General features: G+C 39.8%; 1 protein-coding gene, 1 long non-coding RNA gene and 1 pseudogene across 10 annotated transcripts in view; 2 read left to right on the top strand and 1 right to left on the bottom strand.

Annotated features, from left to right (window-relative positions):
• Positions 1-10028, top strand: part of LOC140615059 (uncharacterized) — a 20098-nt gene extending 10070 nt beyond the window's left edge. Inside the window, exon 3 of the long non-coding RNA XR_012015732.1 lies at positions 8119-10028. This is a non-coding gene — a long non-coding RNA (uncharacterized lncRNA). The remainder of the gene's footprint in view (positions 1-8118) is intronic.
• The window catches only part of ALG8 (ALG8 alpha-1,3-glucosyltransferase), a 27414-nt gene continuing 19408 nt past the window's right edge, over positions 8938-16943 (bottom strand). For 4 of the 9 annotated variants that reach the window (XM_072794780.1, XM_072794785.1, XM_072794786.1 and 1 more), the window contains 5 exons: positions 14983-15122; positions 13365-13504; positions 11711-11808; positions 11312-11384; positions 8938-9571 (listed from right to left, as the gene is read on the bottom strand). In XM_072794780.1, the coding sequence (XP_072650881.1) occupies positions 9340-9571; positions 11312-11384; positions 11711-11808; positions 13365-13504; positions 14983-15122 (683 nt within the window). In that variant the 3' untranslated portion in view covers positions 8938-9339. The remainder of the gene's footprint in view (positions 9572-11311; positions 11385-11710; positions 11809-13364; positions 13505-14982; positions 15123-16943) is intronic. The other 5 variants (XM_072794787.1, XM_072794782.1, XM_072794789.1 and 2 more) reach the window with 5 other exon arrangements.
• Positions 15948-16874, top strand: LOC140615056 (large ribosomal subunit protein eL6 pseudogene; annotated as a pseudogene).

Here is a 16943-nt window from a genome sequence, read left to right on the forward strand (position 1 = left end):
CAATGTATTTTAAATGCTGAGGGGCACCTGGGTGGCTCAGTTGGTTAAGCGTTGGACTCTTGGGCAGCCTGGATGGCCCAGCGGTTTAGCGCCGCCTTTAGCCCAGAGCCTGATCCTGGAGTCCCAGGATCAAGTTCTGCGTCAGGCTCCCTGCATGGAGCCTGCTTCTCCCTCAGCCTGTGTCTCTGCCTTTCTCTCTGTGTGTCTCTCATGAATAAATAAATAAAAATATTTTTTTAAAAAAGCATTGGACTCTTGATTTCGGCTCAAGTTATGATGTTAGGGTGGTCAGATCGAGCCCCCTGATGGGCTCCATGCTCCACGTGGAGACTGCTTGTCCCCTTCCCTCTTCCACTGCTCACCCCTCTCCTTGTGTGGACTCTCTCTCTCAAATGAATAAATAACATCTTTTAAAAAAAATTGCTGAGCCTTCTCATGCATGGACACTGTAAATATTTCTCCATTTATCCAAGTTTTCTTTTTTTTTTTAAGATTTGCAATTTATTCATTTGGGAGAGAGTGAGCATGAGCATGAGCAGGGGTTAGGGTCAGAGAAGCAGACTCCCCACTGAGCAGGGTGCCTGATGCAGAGCTAGATCCCAAGACCCCCAGGATCATGACCTGAGCCAAAGGTGGATGCTTAACCAACTGAGCCATCTAGGCACCCCTCAAGTTTTCCTTAATGAGGGATACATCCCTCATTAAAACATAATTTTCTCCATAAAATTATTACACATTTTTTTTTAGTTTGTCTTTAGGTATATATAGTTTCTGTTGCTGTTGGGAATGATCACATATATTTTATTACCTTTTAAAATTGTTAATTAGGATATTGCTCTTATGTCCAGCATCTTGTTAAACTCCTATTAGTTTCAATAGTTTCTTACTTGATTCTGTTGTTTCCCCACATCCTTGGCAACCCTTGCCTGCTGCCATTGCCAAACTTTGATTTTGCCAAACTACTGGTAGAAATGCAGTATCATTACTCTTTTGCTGTACCTTGATTATCAGTAAAGTTGAATATTTTTTCATATTTATTGACTGTTCCAGTTTCCTCTTCTGTGAATTAGTTGACTGTTATCTTTTACTTATTTTTCTTTTGTATCACCTTTTTTTTTTAACTGGGTGATCTCTAATAATTCCTTTCTTTTTTTTTTTTTTTGTTTTGTTTTGTTTTTTAAAGATTTTGTTTATTTATTCATGAGAGACACAGACAGAGAGAGAGAGGCACAGACACAGGCAGAAGGAGAAGCAGGCCCCATGCAGGGAGCCTGACGTAGGACTCCATCCTGGGTCTCCAGGATCACGCCCGGGGCTGAAGGCGGTGTCAAACCGCTGAGCCACCCAGGCTGCCCTGATCTCTAGTAATTCCAAAGATACTCTCAACACGAATGAAATTTACTGCTTTTGTGTAGTCAGGTTTATTCATTTTCCCCCATTGTGATTGTGTGTCTTGTCTGAGAAACATTGTCCATGACAAGTCTTTCTGTTCTCACTTTCAATTACGTTACCCTAACCAGAATACCAGTGACCTCCATGTTACCACACCCATTGGTAACAACTTTACTCAACGTCTTAGCAGCATTAGACACAATCTCTTTTCCATCCTTTCAATGAACACTCTCTTTAGCTTCCAGGACACCATGCACTCCTAATTTTTCTCTTGCTTCACTGGCTTCAGTTTATCAGTTTACTTTAATGCCTCCTCTTTTTCTTCTCAGTTTGCAAATGTTAGATTTCCTTAAGACTTGTCCTGGGTCCTCTTCTCTTTACTACTATTCTCTTTCCCTAGGTGACATATCTACTCCATTGGCCTTCATTATCATGTATATACTGATGACTCCAAGATTTATTACTCTAGCCCAAACTCTTTTCTGAGCTCAAACGATACATCTCTTCTCTTGCTTCGAATCTCTGTCAAGATATCTAACAAACATCTCAAATTAAGTATGTCCAAAAATAAGTCTTATTCACACTGAAAAAATTTAAAACAAATTTTCAAGTATAAGGAACAAGGGAGTGGATCCCTGGGTGGCTCAGCGGTTTGGCGCCTGCCTTCGGTCCAGGCATGATCCTGGAGTCCCGGGATCGAGTCCCACATTGGGCTCCCTGCATGGAGCCTGCTTCTCCCTCTGCCTCTCTCTGTGTGTGTCTATCATGAGTAAATAAATACAATCTTTAAAAAAAAAAAAAAAAAAGGAACAAGGGATGCCTGGGTGACTCAGTGGTTAAGTGTCTGCCTTCAGCTCAGGGCATGATCCTGGAGTCCTGGGATCAAGTCCTGCATTGGGCTCCCTGCATGGAGCCTGCTTCTCCCTCTGCTTGTCTCTGCCTCTCACTGTGTCTCTCATGAATAAATAAAATCTTAAAAAAAATAATTTGCATTTCTCTATTATCAAGTGAAAATAGTTATTTTCCATTTGGGTTCCAATTCGGTTTCCTGCTGTTTGGTTGCCTAGTCATATAATTTGCTTATTTTCTTTAGAGCTATCTTTTAATTTTTTTTTATTTTTTTAAAGATTTATTTATTTATCCATGACAGACAGAGAGAGAGAGAGGCAGAGACACAGGAGGAGGGAAAAGCAGGCTCCACGCAGGGAGCCCGACGCGGGACTTGATCCTGGGACTCCAGGATCGCACCATGGGCCAAAGGCAGGCGCTAAACTGCTGAGCCACCAAGGGATCCCTAGAGCTATCTTTTTATTTTTATTTTTTTAAAATATTTTATTTATTTATTAATGACAGAGAGTGAGAGGCAGAAACACAGGCAGAGGGAGAAGCAGGCTCCATGCAGGGAGCCCGATGTGGGACCCCATCCCAGATCTCCAGGATCACACCCTGGGCTGCAGGCTGCGCCAAACCGCTGAGCCACCAGGGCTGCCCGAGCTATCTTTTTAAAACTGATTTGTAGAAACCTCTTGTTTGAGGTAATATGAATCCTTTTTTTTTTTTTTAATTTTTTAAAATTATTTTTTATATTTTATTTTTAAGATTTTATTTATTTATTAATGAGAAACAGTGAGAAAGAGAGAGAGAGAGAGAGAGAGAGAGAGAGGCAGGCAGGCAGAGACACAGGCAGAGGGAGAAGCAGGCTCCATGCAGGGAGCCTGACATGGGACTTGATCCCGGGTCTCCAGGATCACGACCTGGGCCGAAGGCGGCGCTAAACCGCTGAGCCACCCAGGCTGCCCCCTTTGTTTTATATATTATAAAATATTCTCCCCTAATCTGTTGTTCATCCTTTTTTTTTTTTTTCAAGATTTTATTTATTTATTCATGAGAGACAGAGAGGCTGAGGTACAGGCAAAGGGAGAAACAGGCTCCCTGCAAGGAGTCCAATGTGGGACTTGATCCCGGATCCTGGATCCCGGGATCATGCCCTGAGCTGAAGGCAGAAGCTCAAATGCTAAGCCACCCAGGCATCCCTGTTGTTTGTGTTTTAACTTTGTTTATAAGGCTGTCTATTACACAGAAGTCACAGTTAAAATTCTGATGTAGTAAAATTTATCAATCTAACCTTTTTTATGTATTGTTTTGTGTTGTAAAAAAAAAACTTTTCCTGGGTGCCTGGTGGCTCAGTTGATTAAGCGTCTGCCTTTAGCTCAGGTCATAATCCCAGGGTTCTGGGATGGGGATGGAGTCCCACAGTGGGCTCCCTTCTCAGCGGAGAATCTGGTCTCCCCTTCCCTCTCTCTCTGCCCCTCCCCCTGCTCATGCTCTCTCTCTTGCTCTCAGTCTCTCAAATAAATAAATAAAATCTTAAAAAAAAAATAAAAATCTTTCCAAACCAAGTTTCTAGTTTTTCTTTTTACAGTTTCCAAAACAAAGCCCATGTACCACCTTCCCATCTTCCTGCTTCTTGCATTTTCCCCATCTCAGCAAATGGTGCCACCAACTATCCAGATGCAACACCCAAAATACAGAGGTCATAGGGGCCTGTCTTTACCCTCAAGCCCTACATTGAATCCATTTCCAACCTCTGTCAATTCCAACTCCAAGCCCATCTGCTTCTCCTCACACTGCCACCACCATAGTCTTGTACCCAGATAATTCTTCACAAAGTGCAATGAGTTAAAAAAAAAAAAAAAATATATATATATATCAACCTAGTAGTTAATAAGAAAACATTAAAAAAACTAATAGAAAAAGTGGCAAAGAATATAGTTTTCAGAAGAGAAAATACAAAATATTCTAATCACTCCAGTAAGAGAACTGTAAATGAAAATGACTCAGACATTATTGGTAAAGATGTAAAAGATTGGTGATACACGAAGTTAGCAGGTTTGTGGGGGAAACTGCCATCCTCATGCATTGCCTGTGGAACATGAACTGGTACAATTCATTTTCTTTCCTTCTTTTCTCATCTTTCTTTCTTAATTCCTTTCTTTTTTTTTAAGTTAACTCCGTCCAACATGGGGTTTGAACTCATGATCCTGAGATCAAGAGTCACATGCTCTACCAATTGAGCCAGACCGGCATGCTTTCTTTTCTTTCTTTTTTTTTTTTTTCTGGCATGCTTTTTATGACTAATTTGGCAGAAACAAATATTCAATCAAATTTTAAATGCACATAGCTTTCAACCTAGAAACTACTTCTAGAAATTTAATCCTATCACATGTGCAGCCCTAGCACATGTGCAGAATGAATATCAATATTTATTGCAGTATTTATACTAGCAAATATACTGGAAACAACTAAAAGGTCCATTAAGAGGAAACTTGTTAAATAAATTATGGTCCAGTTATACAATGGATACCTTAATGGACAGATTCTAAAATGGCCCCCAATTATCTCTGCCTCCTGGTACTCATGCCAACTGTAATCCCCTCCCCTTCGGTGTGGGTGGGACGTGATTTCCTTCCAATATACAGAATGGGGCAAAGGTGACTGGATGTCACTTCCATGATTACATCATGTAAGATAATGTACATTTGTCTTGCTAGCAGACTCTCTTTCTTGCATACTTTTTTTTTTTTCTTTTGCATACTTTGATGCAAGCCTGCTGCTCTGTTGTGAGTTACCCCATGGAAAGGCATACATGGCAGGGGACTGAGGATAGCCTCCACCCAATAGCAAGAACCTGAGGGCATTGGTTCTACAACTCACAGTGAACTGCATTCTGCCAACTGTGTGAGCAGGAAAGCACATCTGTCCCACATTTTGTCCCCAGGCAAACCTTGGGATGAAAACACAGCTCCAAGTGACACCTTGATGCAGCCTGTGAGATACCTTAGCATTAAATGCCTTAAGAAACATGGGAGGGGCTGTTTTATGAAGTGGTGAACACCACCACACTACTTATTTATTCTGTCAGGAAAACTGTAAAAAATGAATGCACCTTGGAGTGATCTTCTGAGAGCCTTTCTAGGCTTCTAAAGTTCTGTGATTCTCTCTACACAGGTATACTTTGAGTCCTGTCCCTTTCATAGTTGTTTATATGTACTAGCATATTGTTTTTGTTTCTGACTCCTGAGACAAAAACAAAAAATTGGTACATTTATTGACCTTTCTATATCCTCTCAGAATGCTGAATATGGAACTTGATGGTGAGATACTAATGACTGTATTGATACAAATTTTTGAGGTTTTTAAGTTCGTTCTAATTTCAGCTGCCATTAGCATAGTAGCCTGTTTTTTTGGAACACAAGAAAGGGGATAAAGGGGTCAAAGATTTGCTTTTTTTGCCACAATCATGCTGGAAATGTAATTTCCTCAAACTACTTGAGTAAAACATCTTTTCCAAAGGCCGTATTTTATTGGAATGATTTTCTGTCCCATTAACTGCAAACAGCCACATGGACTATATGTAGGGGGCCAGTTCTCTGACACAGAGCAGCTTTCAGGTGGAAGTCATTAACAAGGAAAGGCATACCAGTTTCAGGCTGGAAAGGCAGTGCATCTTCCTGGTCACTCCCTTCCAGTTCTGGCTCCACCCCTCTCACTGGAGGTGAGCAAGCATACCAAGAATACCAAGTCTCTCCCACCTTACTTTTCCTTTATGTTGTTAAATCTTGGCACACTGCATATAAACAGCAGGGGAAAATGAGTTATTTATACATTTTATTTAAATTTTGATAGCTAACCTTAGCTTGTTCCTGACATTGCTTAATTCTAGATTTCAGAACATTTTGAAACAATACCTTGGGGCACCTGGGTGCCTCAGTGGTTGGGCATCTGCCCTTGGATCAGGTTGTGATCTCGGGGTCCTGGGATTGAGTCCCACATCAGGCTCCCCCTGAGGAGCCTGCTTCTCCCTCTGCCTCTCTGTCTCTCATGAATGAATAAATAAAATAATTTTTTAAAACTCCCCCCCCATTTTTTTTAAAACTCCCAAAATATTTTTTTAAACTCCAAAAAACATCCTCTCATGAATGAATAAAAAAATATTTTTTTAAAACTCCCTTACGTTATTTAGCAACTGCTGGAACCTAGGAATTTGTTGTTGAAAACCCTCCACATCTCACAAAGTCTAAATATGTGAATACAATCTATAGGATTTGGGAAAGTCATGGGACGTATGCAGAGGTCTGGGTTCTAGTCTGGTTGGCACCAACAAGCTATTTCTGACTCTGGAGCCATTTCCCTCTTGATAACATAAGAGGTTAAATTGCTTTAAAGAGAATATATTTGGACTTTGAACTCTTTGGTTAAACATAAATTTATGTGAAGCCCAATATATGACATAGATCAAAGCATATTTACTTTGGTAGAAGATGGGACAGGGCCCAGAGGCTCTAAGACAACTTTCAAGAACATTCCAGGCTCTGCAGAACATTCTGGAAGTTTCTGCACCAGATAAGCTCTTCCAGTTCTGACCTCACAGAATAATGTACAAAGTACAATTAAATTTAGCCTTGTGGAGATGAAAGAATATGTGATCACCAAACCAGCTCTGCAAGAAATATTAAGGGGGACTCTGTAAAAGAAAGAGGAAGCCCAAAGAAATAATCCACAAAAACGGGGACTGAATAGGTATTACAATGACACTAAATTCATATCTTTCAATAGTTACTCTGAACGTGAATGGGCTAAATGATCCCATCAAAAGACACAGGGTTTCGGACTGGATAAATAAGCAAGACCATCTATTTGCTGTCTACAGGAGACTCATTTTAGACCTAAGGACACCTACAGCCTGAAAATGAAATGTTGGAGAACCATTTACCATTCAAATGGTCCTCAAAAGGGTTCAAATTCAACTTCTAATTTTTTTGGCTTGCACACCAGTTGGCCAAGATGTGAACTACATTGAGTATTGGTATTAGTAAACACTTAGATTTTAATCGTGACCTATCTGCTATGTTTCATTCATTCAACTGTGCCAAAAACTGAGGCTATTAGGACATGTATGGTTTCTGCTCTCAAACTGCTAGTGTCTCCTGGGGAACGGATAAACAAGTTAATGGTAGAAGGAGACTCCACAGCATGGGAGCACACATGGTGAGGGTACTCAATTCTGGGAGAGGAGGACAGGAGGGAGAGGGAAAGGATTCATAAAAATATCAAGTGATATTTATTGAATGTTCATGTGTCAGGCAGGGTTTTAAGTTTTTTTGTGATCAATTTAGAGACAAGGACAGAGAGGCTCAGGGATCCCTGGGTGGCTCAGTGGTTTAGCACCTGCCTTCAGCCCAGGGCCTGATCCAGGAGACCCAGGATTGAGTCCCGCCATCAGGCTCCCTGCATGGAGCCTGCTTCTCCCTCTTGCCTGTGTCTCTGCCTCTCTCTGTCTCTCAGTAAATAAAATCTTAAAAAACAACAAAAAGCTTGGCTACAGATAGAAAAGGGAGGCAGGATTTTATTTTTTATTTTATTTTATTTTTTTGGGAGGCAGGATTTTAAATCAGGCTGTGTGGGACGCCTGGGTGGTACAACGGTTAAGTGTCTGCCTTCGGCTCAGCGTGTGATCCTGGACTCCTAGGATCGAGTCCCACATCGGGCTCCTTGCATGGAGCCTGCTTTTCCCTCTGCCTGTGTCTCTGCCTCTCTCTCTCTCTCTGTGCCTCTCATGAATGAATAAATAAAATCTTAAAACAAAACAAAACAAAACAAATCAGGCTGTGTGACTCTAGGGCCCCTACTCTTAATCACTACACTTTACTACTTGTATATTCACAGATATGGTAGCGGGTAAGTTTGATCTTGAAGTCCTTACAATCAGATGACAGGGTGGAAAAGCTGGCCAACCGAGAGAGAAGCAGCAGAACGAATGAAAGAAAGCAGAGGTACAAAATAGCATGGCACTCTGGCAATTTTCAGTTGTTAGGACAGCTGGAACCCAAAGTACAAAGGGGACTGTGGTAAGAAATAGGCCAGAGGGGCTATGCTTCTCTCCCGTTGGCAAAATTCCCATTTTTATTTCTGCAATGAAGTTGAAAAGAAGTCTCAGGAAGTGAATTTAAGGGATGAAATAGCTAGATTAGCACCCCAGGATGCCACTGACTTTGGGCTCTGATCTTTTTAGGAGATGAGTAAATACAATGTGTGAAAGGTCCTGGTGTTGGCCAGAAAAATGTTGGCTGAATCTGAATGTGCAGCAGATATTCGGCAGACTGTGGTCCTGGATAGAAAGAGTACTTCCGTAAAGTTCACTTATGGAAGGCCAGGCTGCAAAAACCACTTAAATTTGTTCACATGAGGAAAGTTTAAGAAGTGGCAACCTTATCAAAACTGTAGAACTTGCTGTTAGAATAAATGAACTGTACAAGATGTCCCAAACTCAATGCAAGCGTAGATGTGGTTTACATCTTCTGCTGACAGGCCAAACCAGTTCATTAAATATTCCCCCTCCTTGGCTTTGTGAATATTGTCATTGTGTAATTTCAATGAAAAAAAAAAAAATCTCCTGGAACAAGGTGTATAGAGTGGGGACAGTACACCATCTGCTTGTGTGCACGCCAATAGGAAAAGAGTAGGAGTTGGTAATGATCCAAAACATTTTTGTTCAGAAATACAAAAAGGCATTTTATTTATATTTCCCTTCGCACATGATTTTAATTATGCTTTATAATGACAATGGCCATCACAGGCTACAAATAATCATACTGTTGGTAGACTTCCTGCTTGCCTTAAGCAAGCACGGGAGCCTCGCAATCTCAGACAATTTTAACAGGGCAAGGCGAGATTTGTTTCAAATGTGTTTTATTGCTTTTGGAGGACAAGTGGCTTCTCACCATGGTGACAATCAGGTTGCTAGGCTGGGCAAGGCCAAGTTTAGAAGAATGGTCCTCCAAACAGAACAAATGAAATGAATGGCTCATGCCACCAGCAACTTTCTTCAAGTTCTGATTAATTTCCCATGAAATAATTGCTTGGAATACATCCCAGCAGTTCCTTTATTCATTGTTTCTTTGTCTTGCCGACAGGAGGGTCAGTCAATACTGAAACATACAGTCTGAACCAAGCATATGTGATGCCCACTGCACAATACACTGAGGTCAGTAACAAAGGGATAAAGGGGTACTTCAGCTTCCAGGAGGTGAAAGGGAATACAAATTCACAGAAGATTTCCAGAGGTGCCAGGCCGAGAAGGTAGAAAGTTTCCATCCAATTAAAAAGAGTCTTTTCTTTTCTGAAGAAAAAAGGAGAAAAGTCTATTTTAAATGAGTCATTCTGGTTTAGCAAACATTCCTCAGCTAAAGCTTCCCATCTGCACTGTCCTGACCTGAGGAACAGTCAAAGCCATAGTCAAAAGAGTGCATTAAATTCCACATTTAGAAAAAATTGATGATACGCCATTGCATTATCTCAAACAATCCAAATTCACCCAATTGTTATCTACCTACACTGTCCCCTGGCTGAAGCTGCCAGGAGAATCAGCTATGTGTCTGAAAGCGGAAAGGCAGCTAGATGCTGTGATAATGGAGTAAGATATGGTAAATGATACATAATTGATGGTTTTTAAAATGTTTGTTTTGGTAAAATAACATAATTTGCTATTTAACCATTTTTAAGTGTGAATTTCAGTACCATTGAGTATACTGACAATGCTGCTACAATCACCACTACCCATTTTTAAAACATTTTTATCACCCCAAAAGAACTCTGGAAATATTAAGCAATAATCCATTCCACATTCCTCTTCCCCCATCCCTACTCTGTACCTTCTAATTTACTTTGTCTCTATGAATTTGCCTATTTTGGATATTTTATACAATCTTTGTCCTTTTGAGTCTGGCTTAGCTCACTTAGCCTAAGTTTTTCAGGGTTCATCCATGTTCTAATGTGTCAGTGCTTCATTCCCCTCTCCAGGTGGCCAGTATTCTACTGCATGTACACATCACATTCTCTTTATCCATTCTCTGGCTGATAGACACTTGAGTTGTTTCCACCTTTCGGCTACTGTGGATAATGCTGCAATGAGCACTGGTGTACACGGATCTGTTCGAGTCCCTGTCTTCAGTTCTTTTTGGGTATATACCTCAGAGTCAAATTGCTAGGTCCCATGGTTATATCTGAGTTTTAATATAATTAAGTAAAAAAGGCTCGTGGATACAATTAGATATGAATCACAGGGAAACTTTAATAAAAAATTATACAGAGGTGCCTGGGAGGCTCAGTCGGTTAAGCTCTGACTCTTGGTTTCCATTCCAGTCATGATCTCAGGGTCATGGGATCGAGCCCTGCATCGGGGGGGAGTCAGTCTGGGATTCTCTCCCTGCCCTTCTACCCCATTCCTTGCTCATGTACACGGTTTCTCTCTAAAATAATAAATAAAAATTTTTTTAATTAAAAAAAATTTAAAGATTTTATTTATTTATTCGAGAGAGAGGCAGAGACACAGGCAGAGGAAGAACCAGGCTTTCCACAAGGAGCCCAATGCGGGACTGGATCCTGGATCCCAGGATAACCCTCTGAGCCAAAAGCAGATGTTCAACTGCTAAGCCACCCGGGCATCCCTCAGATAATAAATAAAATCTTAAAAAAAATTATACAGATAATGTTATATTAAGTTTAAAAGAGAAGAAATTCCACCCATAATTCTATGGCAAGAATTTTTATATATATTTTAGCTTTATGCATCTATATTTATGTGGTTTTACTCAGAATTCATATTTTACATTCCAATTTTTTCATATAAGGTTTTAATTTAGTCCCTTCTCAAATACTCCCTCAAAATAAAGACATGAACTATGTTGTTATGTCAGAATGACAGGATTATGGGTAATTTCTCCCTTAAAAAAATTTGCCAATTCGTAAATGTTCTATTACTGTCGTAACGTAAAAAATATTCTTAAAAGGCTTAGCTGACCATTTGGCAAAAACATTTCACAAGAGCAAACATAATTTTAAATGTACTCTTTTGGATTACCTGAATAGAGTCTTCAGTGAGGAAATACTATAGATGGTAAACAGTAACATGAGTAAAATTTTAATGGGAAGTTCTGTTAAAAGAATAAAAAAAATACAGATGATAATCCAATTGATAAGAAAAAGATTTGTGATACTTAAGGCAATATAAACACACTGATGCAGCTATATAGTGTTAGCAATGCTTTTTCAGCTTAACTGTGCATTTTTGTAACACCTAAAGATAATGAGGATTAGGGACAAATTAGGAGTTTTATTTAAGACAGTGGATGAACTCTTTCCTTCCAAGAGATTTTAAGGTTGTTTAACTCAGTATTGATCTCTAGGCCCTGATGAAAAGGGCATAGGGCATGGCAATCAAATCTCTTTCTCTTAAAAAGAAAAAAGAAAAGCTGTTTACCTGGTGCAGTGAAGAGCAGAGGGAAGAGGGAATAATGTCCTGTTGTGGTCAGAATCAGAAAAATTGAAGCATCTCCTGCTTTTCCCACAGACAGAAGGCTAAAAATAAAAATTCTTATAATAATTCCTTAAAGTAACAACTGAAACTTACACTGAGAGAGCTTGAATAAACTGCAATTATTATTATTTCTAGAACTGGCTTAAGCATAAGATAGCATACTGATCTTTGCTACAAGTACAATTCAATTGAGAATATTAATTTAGTGGGGAAATTTAGCAGCTCATAAAAGAATGTACCACACAGACCGGGAGTAGTCAAAAAGAGTCCTGCTTCCCTGAAGAACTGCCTTCTCCAGAGAAAGGGATGTTGTGGGATTGGGAGCTGCCTAGTGGTGATAGCCAGGGAAACAGAACTTGGTAGTTTAATGTTTAATGTGCCTGATGATGCTTGGTATGAATTCTAACTAAAGACATTAGAACTTTTGCTCTATTTCTTATTTTGGAAACTCCAAATTGCTGAATGAATCTAAAGAAGCCATATACTGATGTGACAAATTTGCTTAAGGTTCCTTCAAACCTTAAATAATTTCTCTCAGGATTTAAGAAAAACCTCAAGAAAAAAAGGCTAATTCTATTACTATCTATCTATCTATCTATCTATCTATCTATCTATCTATCTATCTGGTTTTAATTTTAATTTTATACAAAAATGGATACTATTGCACTTAATTTTTTTCAAGCATGGTACAGTGAAAAGATGATAGGAATCAGCATCATAACATCTGGTTTAAGTCCTAGCTGTGCTACTTGGTAGTTGTATGGCTTTGGATTAAGTCACTGAAACTCTCTGAGCCCCAGTTTCTGTAGATGTTAAGACAGGATGATATCCATTTATCCTAATTACGTTAAAGGTTGTTGTGAGGCTCAAAAAGAAAAAAACATGTAAAAAACAAAACAACCCCTACCAATACCCCAAGAAGAGTTCTGCAAAATGCGAAGTGCTATACAAGTTAGATTTTATTCCACAATGGACTCAATCCTTACTTTGACTAACAATACTTAAGAAGAAACTGTGGAGGGCAGCCTGGGTGGCTCAGCAGTTTAGCACCACCTTTGGCCCAGGGCCTGATCCTGGAGACCTGGAATAGAGTCCCACATCAGGCTCCCTGCATGGAACCCGCTTCTCCCTCTGCCTGTGTCTCTGCCTCTCTCTCTCCCTCTCTGTGTCTCTCCTGAATAAATAAATACAATCTTAAAAAAGAAGAAGAAGAAGAAGAAGAAGAAGAAGAAGAAGAAGAAGAAGAAGAAGAAACAACAACAACTATGGAACCTTATTTCCTCAGATGTGATGACACCAAAGCCCACACTTTTCTATACTATGCTGCCATTCAATATCCAGATCTAATAGCCTGGCAGCATGGTTCTTAATCACTAAAGTACCCCTTAACAAAAAAAGTGCAGAAACTATACATGCAATTTCACAGGTCCAGGGATCCCAAGTTAAGCGTCCCTGTCCTGTCCTAGTATAAATCTGTTCCTGTACATCTTTGCCTTTGCCCATCCCACTGAACATGTCTAGAAGGAACAGATCAAATAGAAAACAAGAGGGTCAATTGTGAAATATGCCAGAAATGCCAGCTGAGCTACATGCTTACCTCATTGGGAGAACTGCGAGGAGTATGGCTTTTTCATGGACGTGCCACCCAAACAGGAAGGAGCTCAAGGCACAAAGAATTAGACATCGGAGAAAGCCTCTAGGCCCTTGAGGTTTAAACCAAAGACAGAAAACAGAGGGCTAGAAACAACAGGCAAAGGTAAAACTTCAATATCATTTAAAACAGGCTTTACAGAAACATTGTTCAGACAAATACAATTAATATCATCTCTCAAAAACCATAGATCTTAGACTATTCTCCATTAAACTGGGATAATTCATCACTTTAACGCTCCACCAGAAGTTATAAAAAAACCACTGAGAGAAAAAAGGCTTTTGGAAATATTTAACTCATTAAAGTAATAATAATAATAATAATAATAATAATAATAATAATAAATGATAAAATTAATTAAGATAAATGACAAAATTAAGTTCTAGGATATCCAATAAAACCCCTTATTATACCTTCACAATTAGTTAATTAGTAGTCACTGAACCTATTAGGCTAAACTGCAAAAGTTCATCAACATTCTGGGGCTAATAATAAATTAGATTTTTTTTTAATAAATTAGATTTTGCTATGTTAATAAACACATACCCAGCTTTGTGGCCTGGAGCATTTTTATTTATTTATGATTTTATTTATTTATTCATGAGAGACACACAGAAAGAGGCAGAGACATAGGTAGAGGGAGAAGCAGGCTCCCCATGGGGAGCCTGACGCAAGACTCAATCCCAGGACCCGGGGATCACGACCTGACCCAAAGACAGACACTCAATCACTGAGCCACCCAGCTGCCCCTAGACTGTATTTTATAATAAAACTATGGCCTGCCATATGCAGCTTATGAGGCTGAGATTTTTAAAAAGTTTGAAAAAATACATAAAGATAAATAAAAGTTTTTTTACCTTAGAACATGGGAACAAATAGGCCAGCAGAGCTTAATTACCTACTAGTACTGCCACTTAATTAAGTGGGGGTCAGGTGTCTTGTGAGGCTTGGTCTTTTAGAAACTAAAATTAAAGCTGAGTATAATTGTTGGTAAGGTTGAGTTTATATTGAATGTTGCTAAAATTATATCATGAAATTGAGAGCACTGTGATTCCTAACAAAAAAAAGCTATGAATGAAGCCTCTATCAGCATCTGACTCATGTTAGATTCAATGTTTGATGCTCAAATAGCCATTGCTGATTCTAACCTGCAGTCGTCATCAAAACAAAAATATCCATGCAGTCGAGACAACTGTGGATTTTTGACTAGTTAGCATGGATGAAAACAAACAACAGAAACCTGGATGTCCCCACTACACACATTTCCTTCTTTCTCCACAGTGCAATCCTTGCCCCCTCCTCCCTGGGCTTTTCCTTTTTCCTCATTGGAGGGTGAACAGACGATCTGACAGCTGCAATGAGGATCTTTCTCAAAGGGGTTTTACTAGTAATCTTTCCTTCAGGTGTTCAAAGTTACTCAAGAATTGCTATGAAATACCTCCATTTGCAGCAGGATCATGGTATTTGTCCTACAGCTGGAAAAACTGGAAAGCTGAAATTAACCAGCCATACAAGAGAGAAACAGAGAAAACTCAAGAAATGAGTACTGTGGGTGAATTCTTACCAATATGGCCATCAGAGTACAGATGAGGGTGGCCAAGGGGGTCACTGAAGGAAGGACTGTGTGTTGGAACTGCTGAACCAAACCACTTGTCATTGAAGCCTTGGGAATTTTGTTGGGATCAAGCAGTTTCAATTCCAAACCTACAGAATACGTAGAGATTGTTTAATTTTCATCAATAGCACACCATATTTTACCAACTCCTTGAGGAAGAAAAAGCTACTAAATCTTATTGCTGCTTCAAGGTCAGGATATATTAACTCAATTCTGTACTACTCTACTTAAAATGCCCTGGTCTTGAGATTATACAATGCAAAGAAGTGTTTGCATTGGAATAGGGAATTCATGCAGCTTAAAATGATCTTTGCTTGCAGGTGGCATGAAGAGCAATCTGGGGTCACTTCGAAAATAAAGCAGGCTTTTAAAATGTAGGTCTGATCACATCACACCCCAACTTGGAATCCTTCATTGCCTACGAGTAAAGTCCATATTCTCAAGCATGGCATAGAGTATCTTCCATGATCTAGCTCCTTCCTACCACTCCAGCTTCATCTCCTACACTTTATTAAATGTGGCATGGCCACTACCGATGGGACATAGCACTCTCCACACTTGTCCCCTTTGCTTAGAATGGCCTACTCACTTTGCAAAGTTAACTCCTAATTCACTCCCTTAACTGAGAAAGGTTTTAAATTAAAAAGTAGAGCTGATTTTCTTGTGGGCTAGATACACATATGTATCTATGGACCTTGTACATGTCTCTGTTATCTGTTTATGGACTTACTTCTCCACTACAATTGGGTTTCTTAAAGGCGGAAATGATGATTAGTTCATTTCCAGCCCCAGTACTTAGGGGTTCAAGGAATACTTATTAAATGAACCAAGTCTGAGGATGATGAAGCAAACCCTATCCCAAATAAGCTAATAGAACAGACAATCTGAGCACCTGCATGGGCCTAATGCCATTTAAAATCAGTGAAATGGCTCTTTTCCATCTTGCAAGATGGCGGGCGAAAAAGCCGAGAAGCCGGATATTAAGGAGAAGAAACCTGAAGCCAAGAAGGTTAATGCTGGTGGCAAGGCAAAGAAGGGTAACCTCAAGGCTAAAACGCCAAAGAAGGGGAAGCCCCACTGCAGCCAAAACCCTGTCCTAGTCAGAGGAATTGGCAGATATTCTCGATCGGCTATGTATTCCAGAAAAGCCATGTACAAGAGGAAGTATTTGGCAGCTAAATCCAGGGTTGAAAAGAAAAAGAAGGAGAAGGTTCCTGCTACCGTTACAAAACCAGTTGGTGGTGACAAGAATGGTGGTACCCGAGTGGTTAAACTTCGCAAAATGCCTAGGTATTATCTACTGAAGATATGCCTCGCAAGCTGTTGAGCCATGGCAAAAAACCTTTCAGTCAGCATTTGAGACAGTTGCGAGCTAGCATCACTCCTGGGACCATTTTGATCATCCTTACTGGGTGCCACAGAGGCAAGAGGGTAGTTTTCCTGAAGCAACTGAGCAGTGGCTTGCTACTTGTGACTGGACCTCTGGCCCTCAACCGAGTTCCTCTGCGTAGAACACACCAGAAATTTGTCATTGCCACTTCCACCAAAATTGATATAAGCAGTGTGAAAATCCCCAAACATCTCACTGATGCTTATTTCAAGAAGAAGCTGTGTAAACCCAGACACCAGGAAGGGGAGATTTTTGACACAGAGGAGAAATACGAGATTACAGAGCAGCGCAAGGTTGATCAGAAAGCTGTGGACTCGCAAATTCTGCCAAAAATCAAAGCTGTTCCTCAGCTTCAGGGCTACCTCCGCTCTGTGTTTTCTCTCACAAATGGAGTTTACCCTCACAAATTGGTGTTCTAAATTTCTTACAAAGAACCTAATTAAACAACTGATCCATTAAAAAAAAAATCAGTGAAATGCAGCAAGGTGCAGACTACCAAAATATTTTGTATTCATTAAAC

The sequence above is a fragment of the Canis lupus genome, chromosome 23 (assembly GCF_048164855.1).
Source record: "Canis lupus baileyi chromosome 23, mCanLup2.hap1, whole genome shotgun sequence".
NCBI classification, from domain to species: domain Eukaryota; kingdom Metazoa; phylum Chordata; class Mammalia; order Carnivora; family Canidae; genus Canis; species Canis lupus.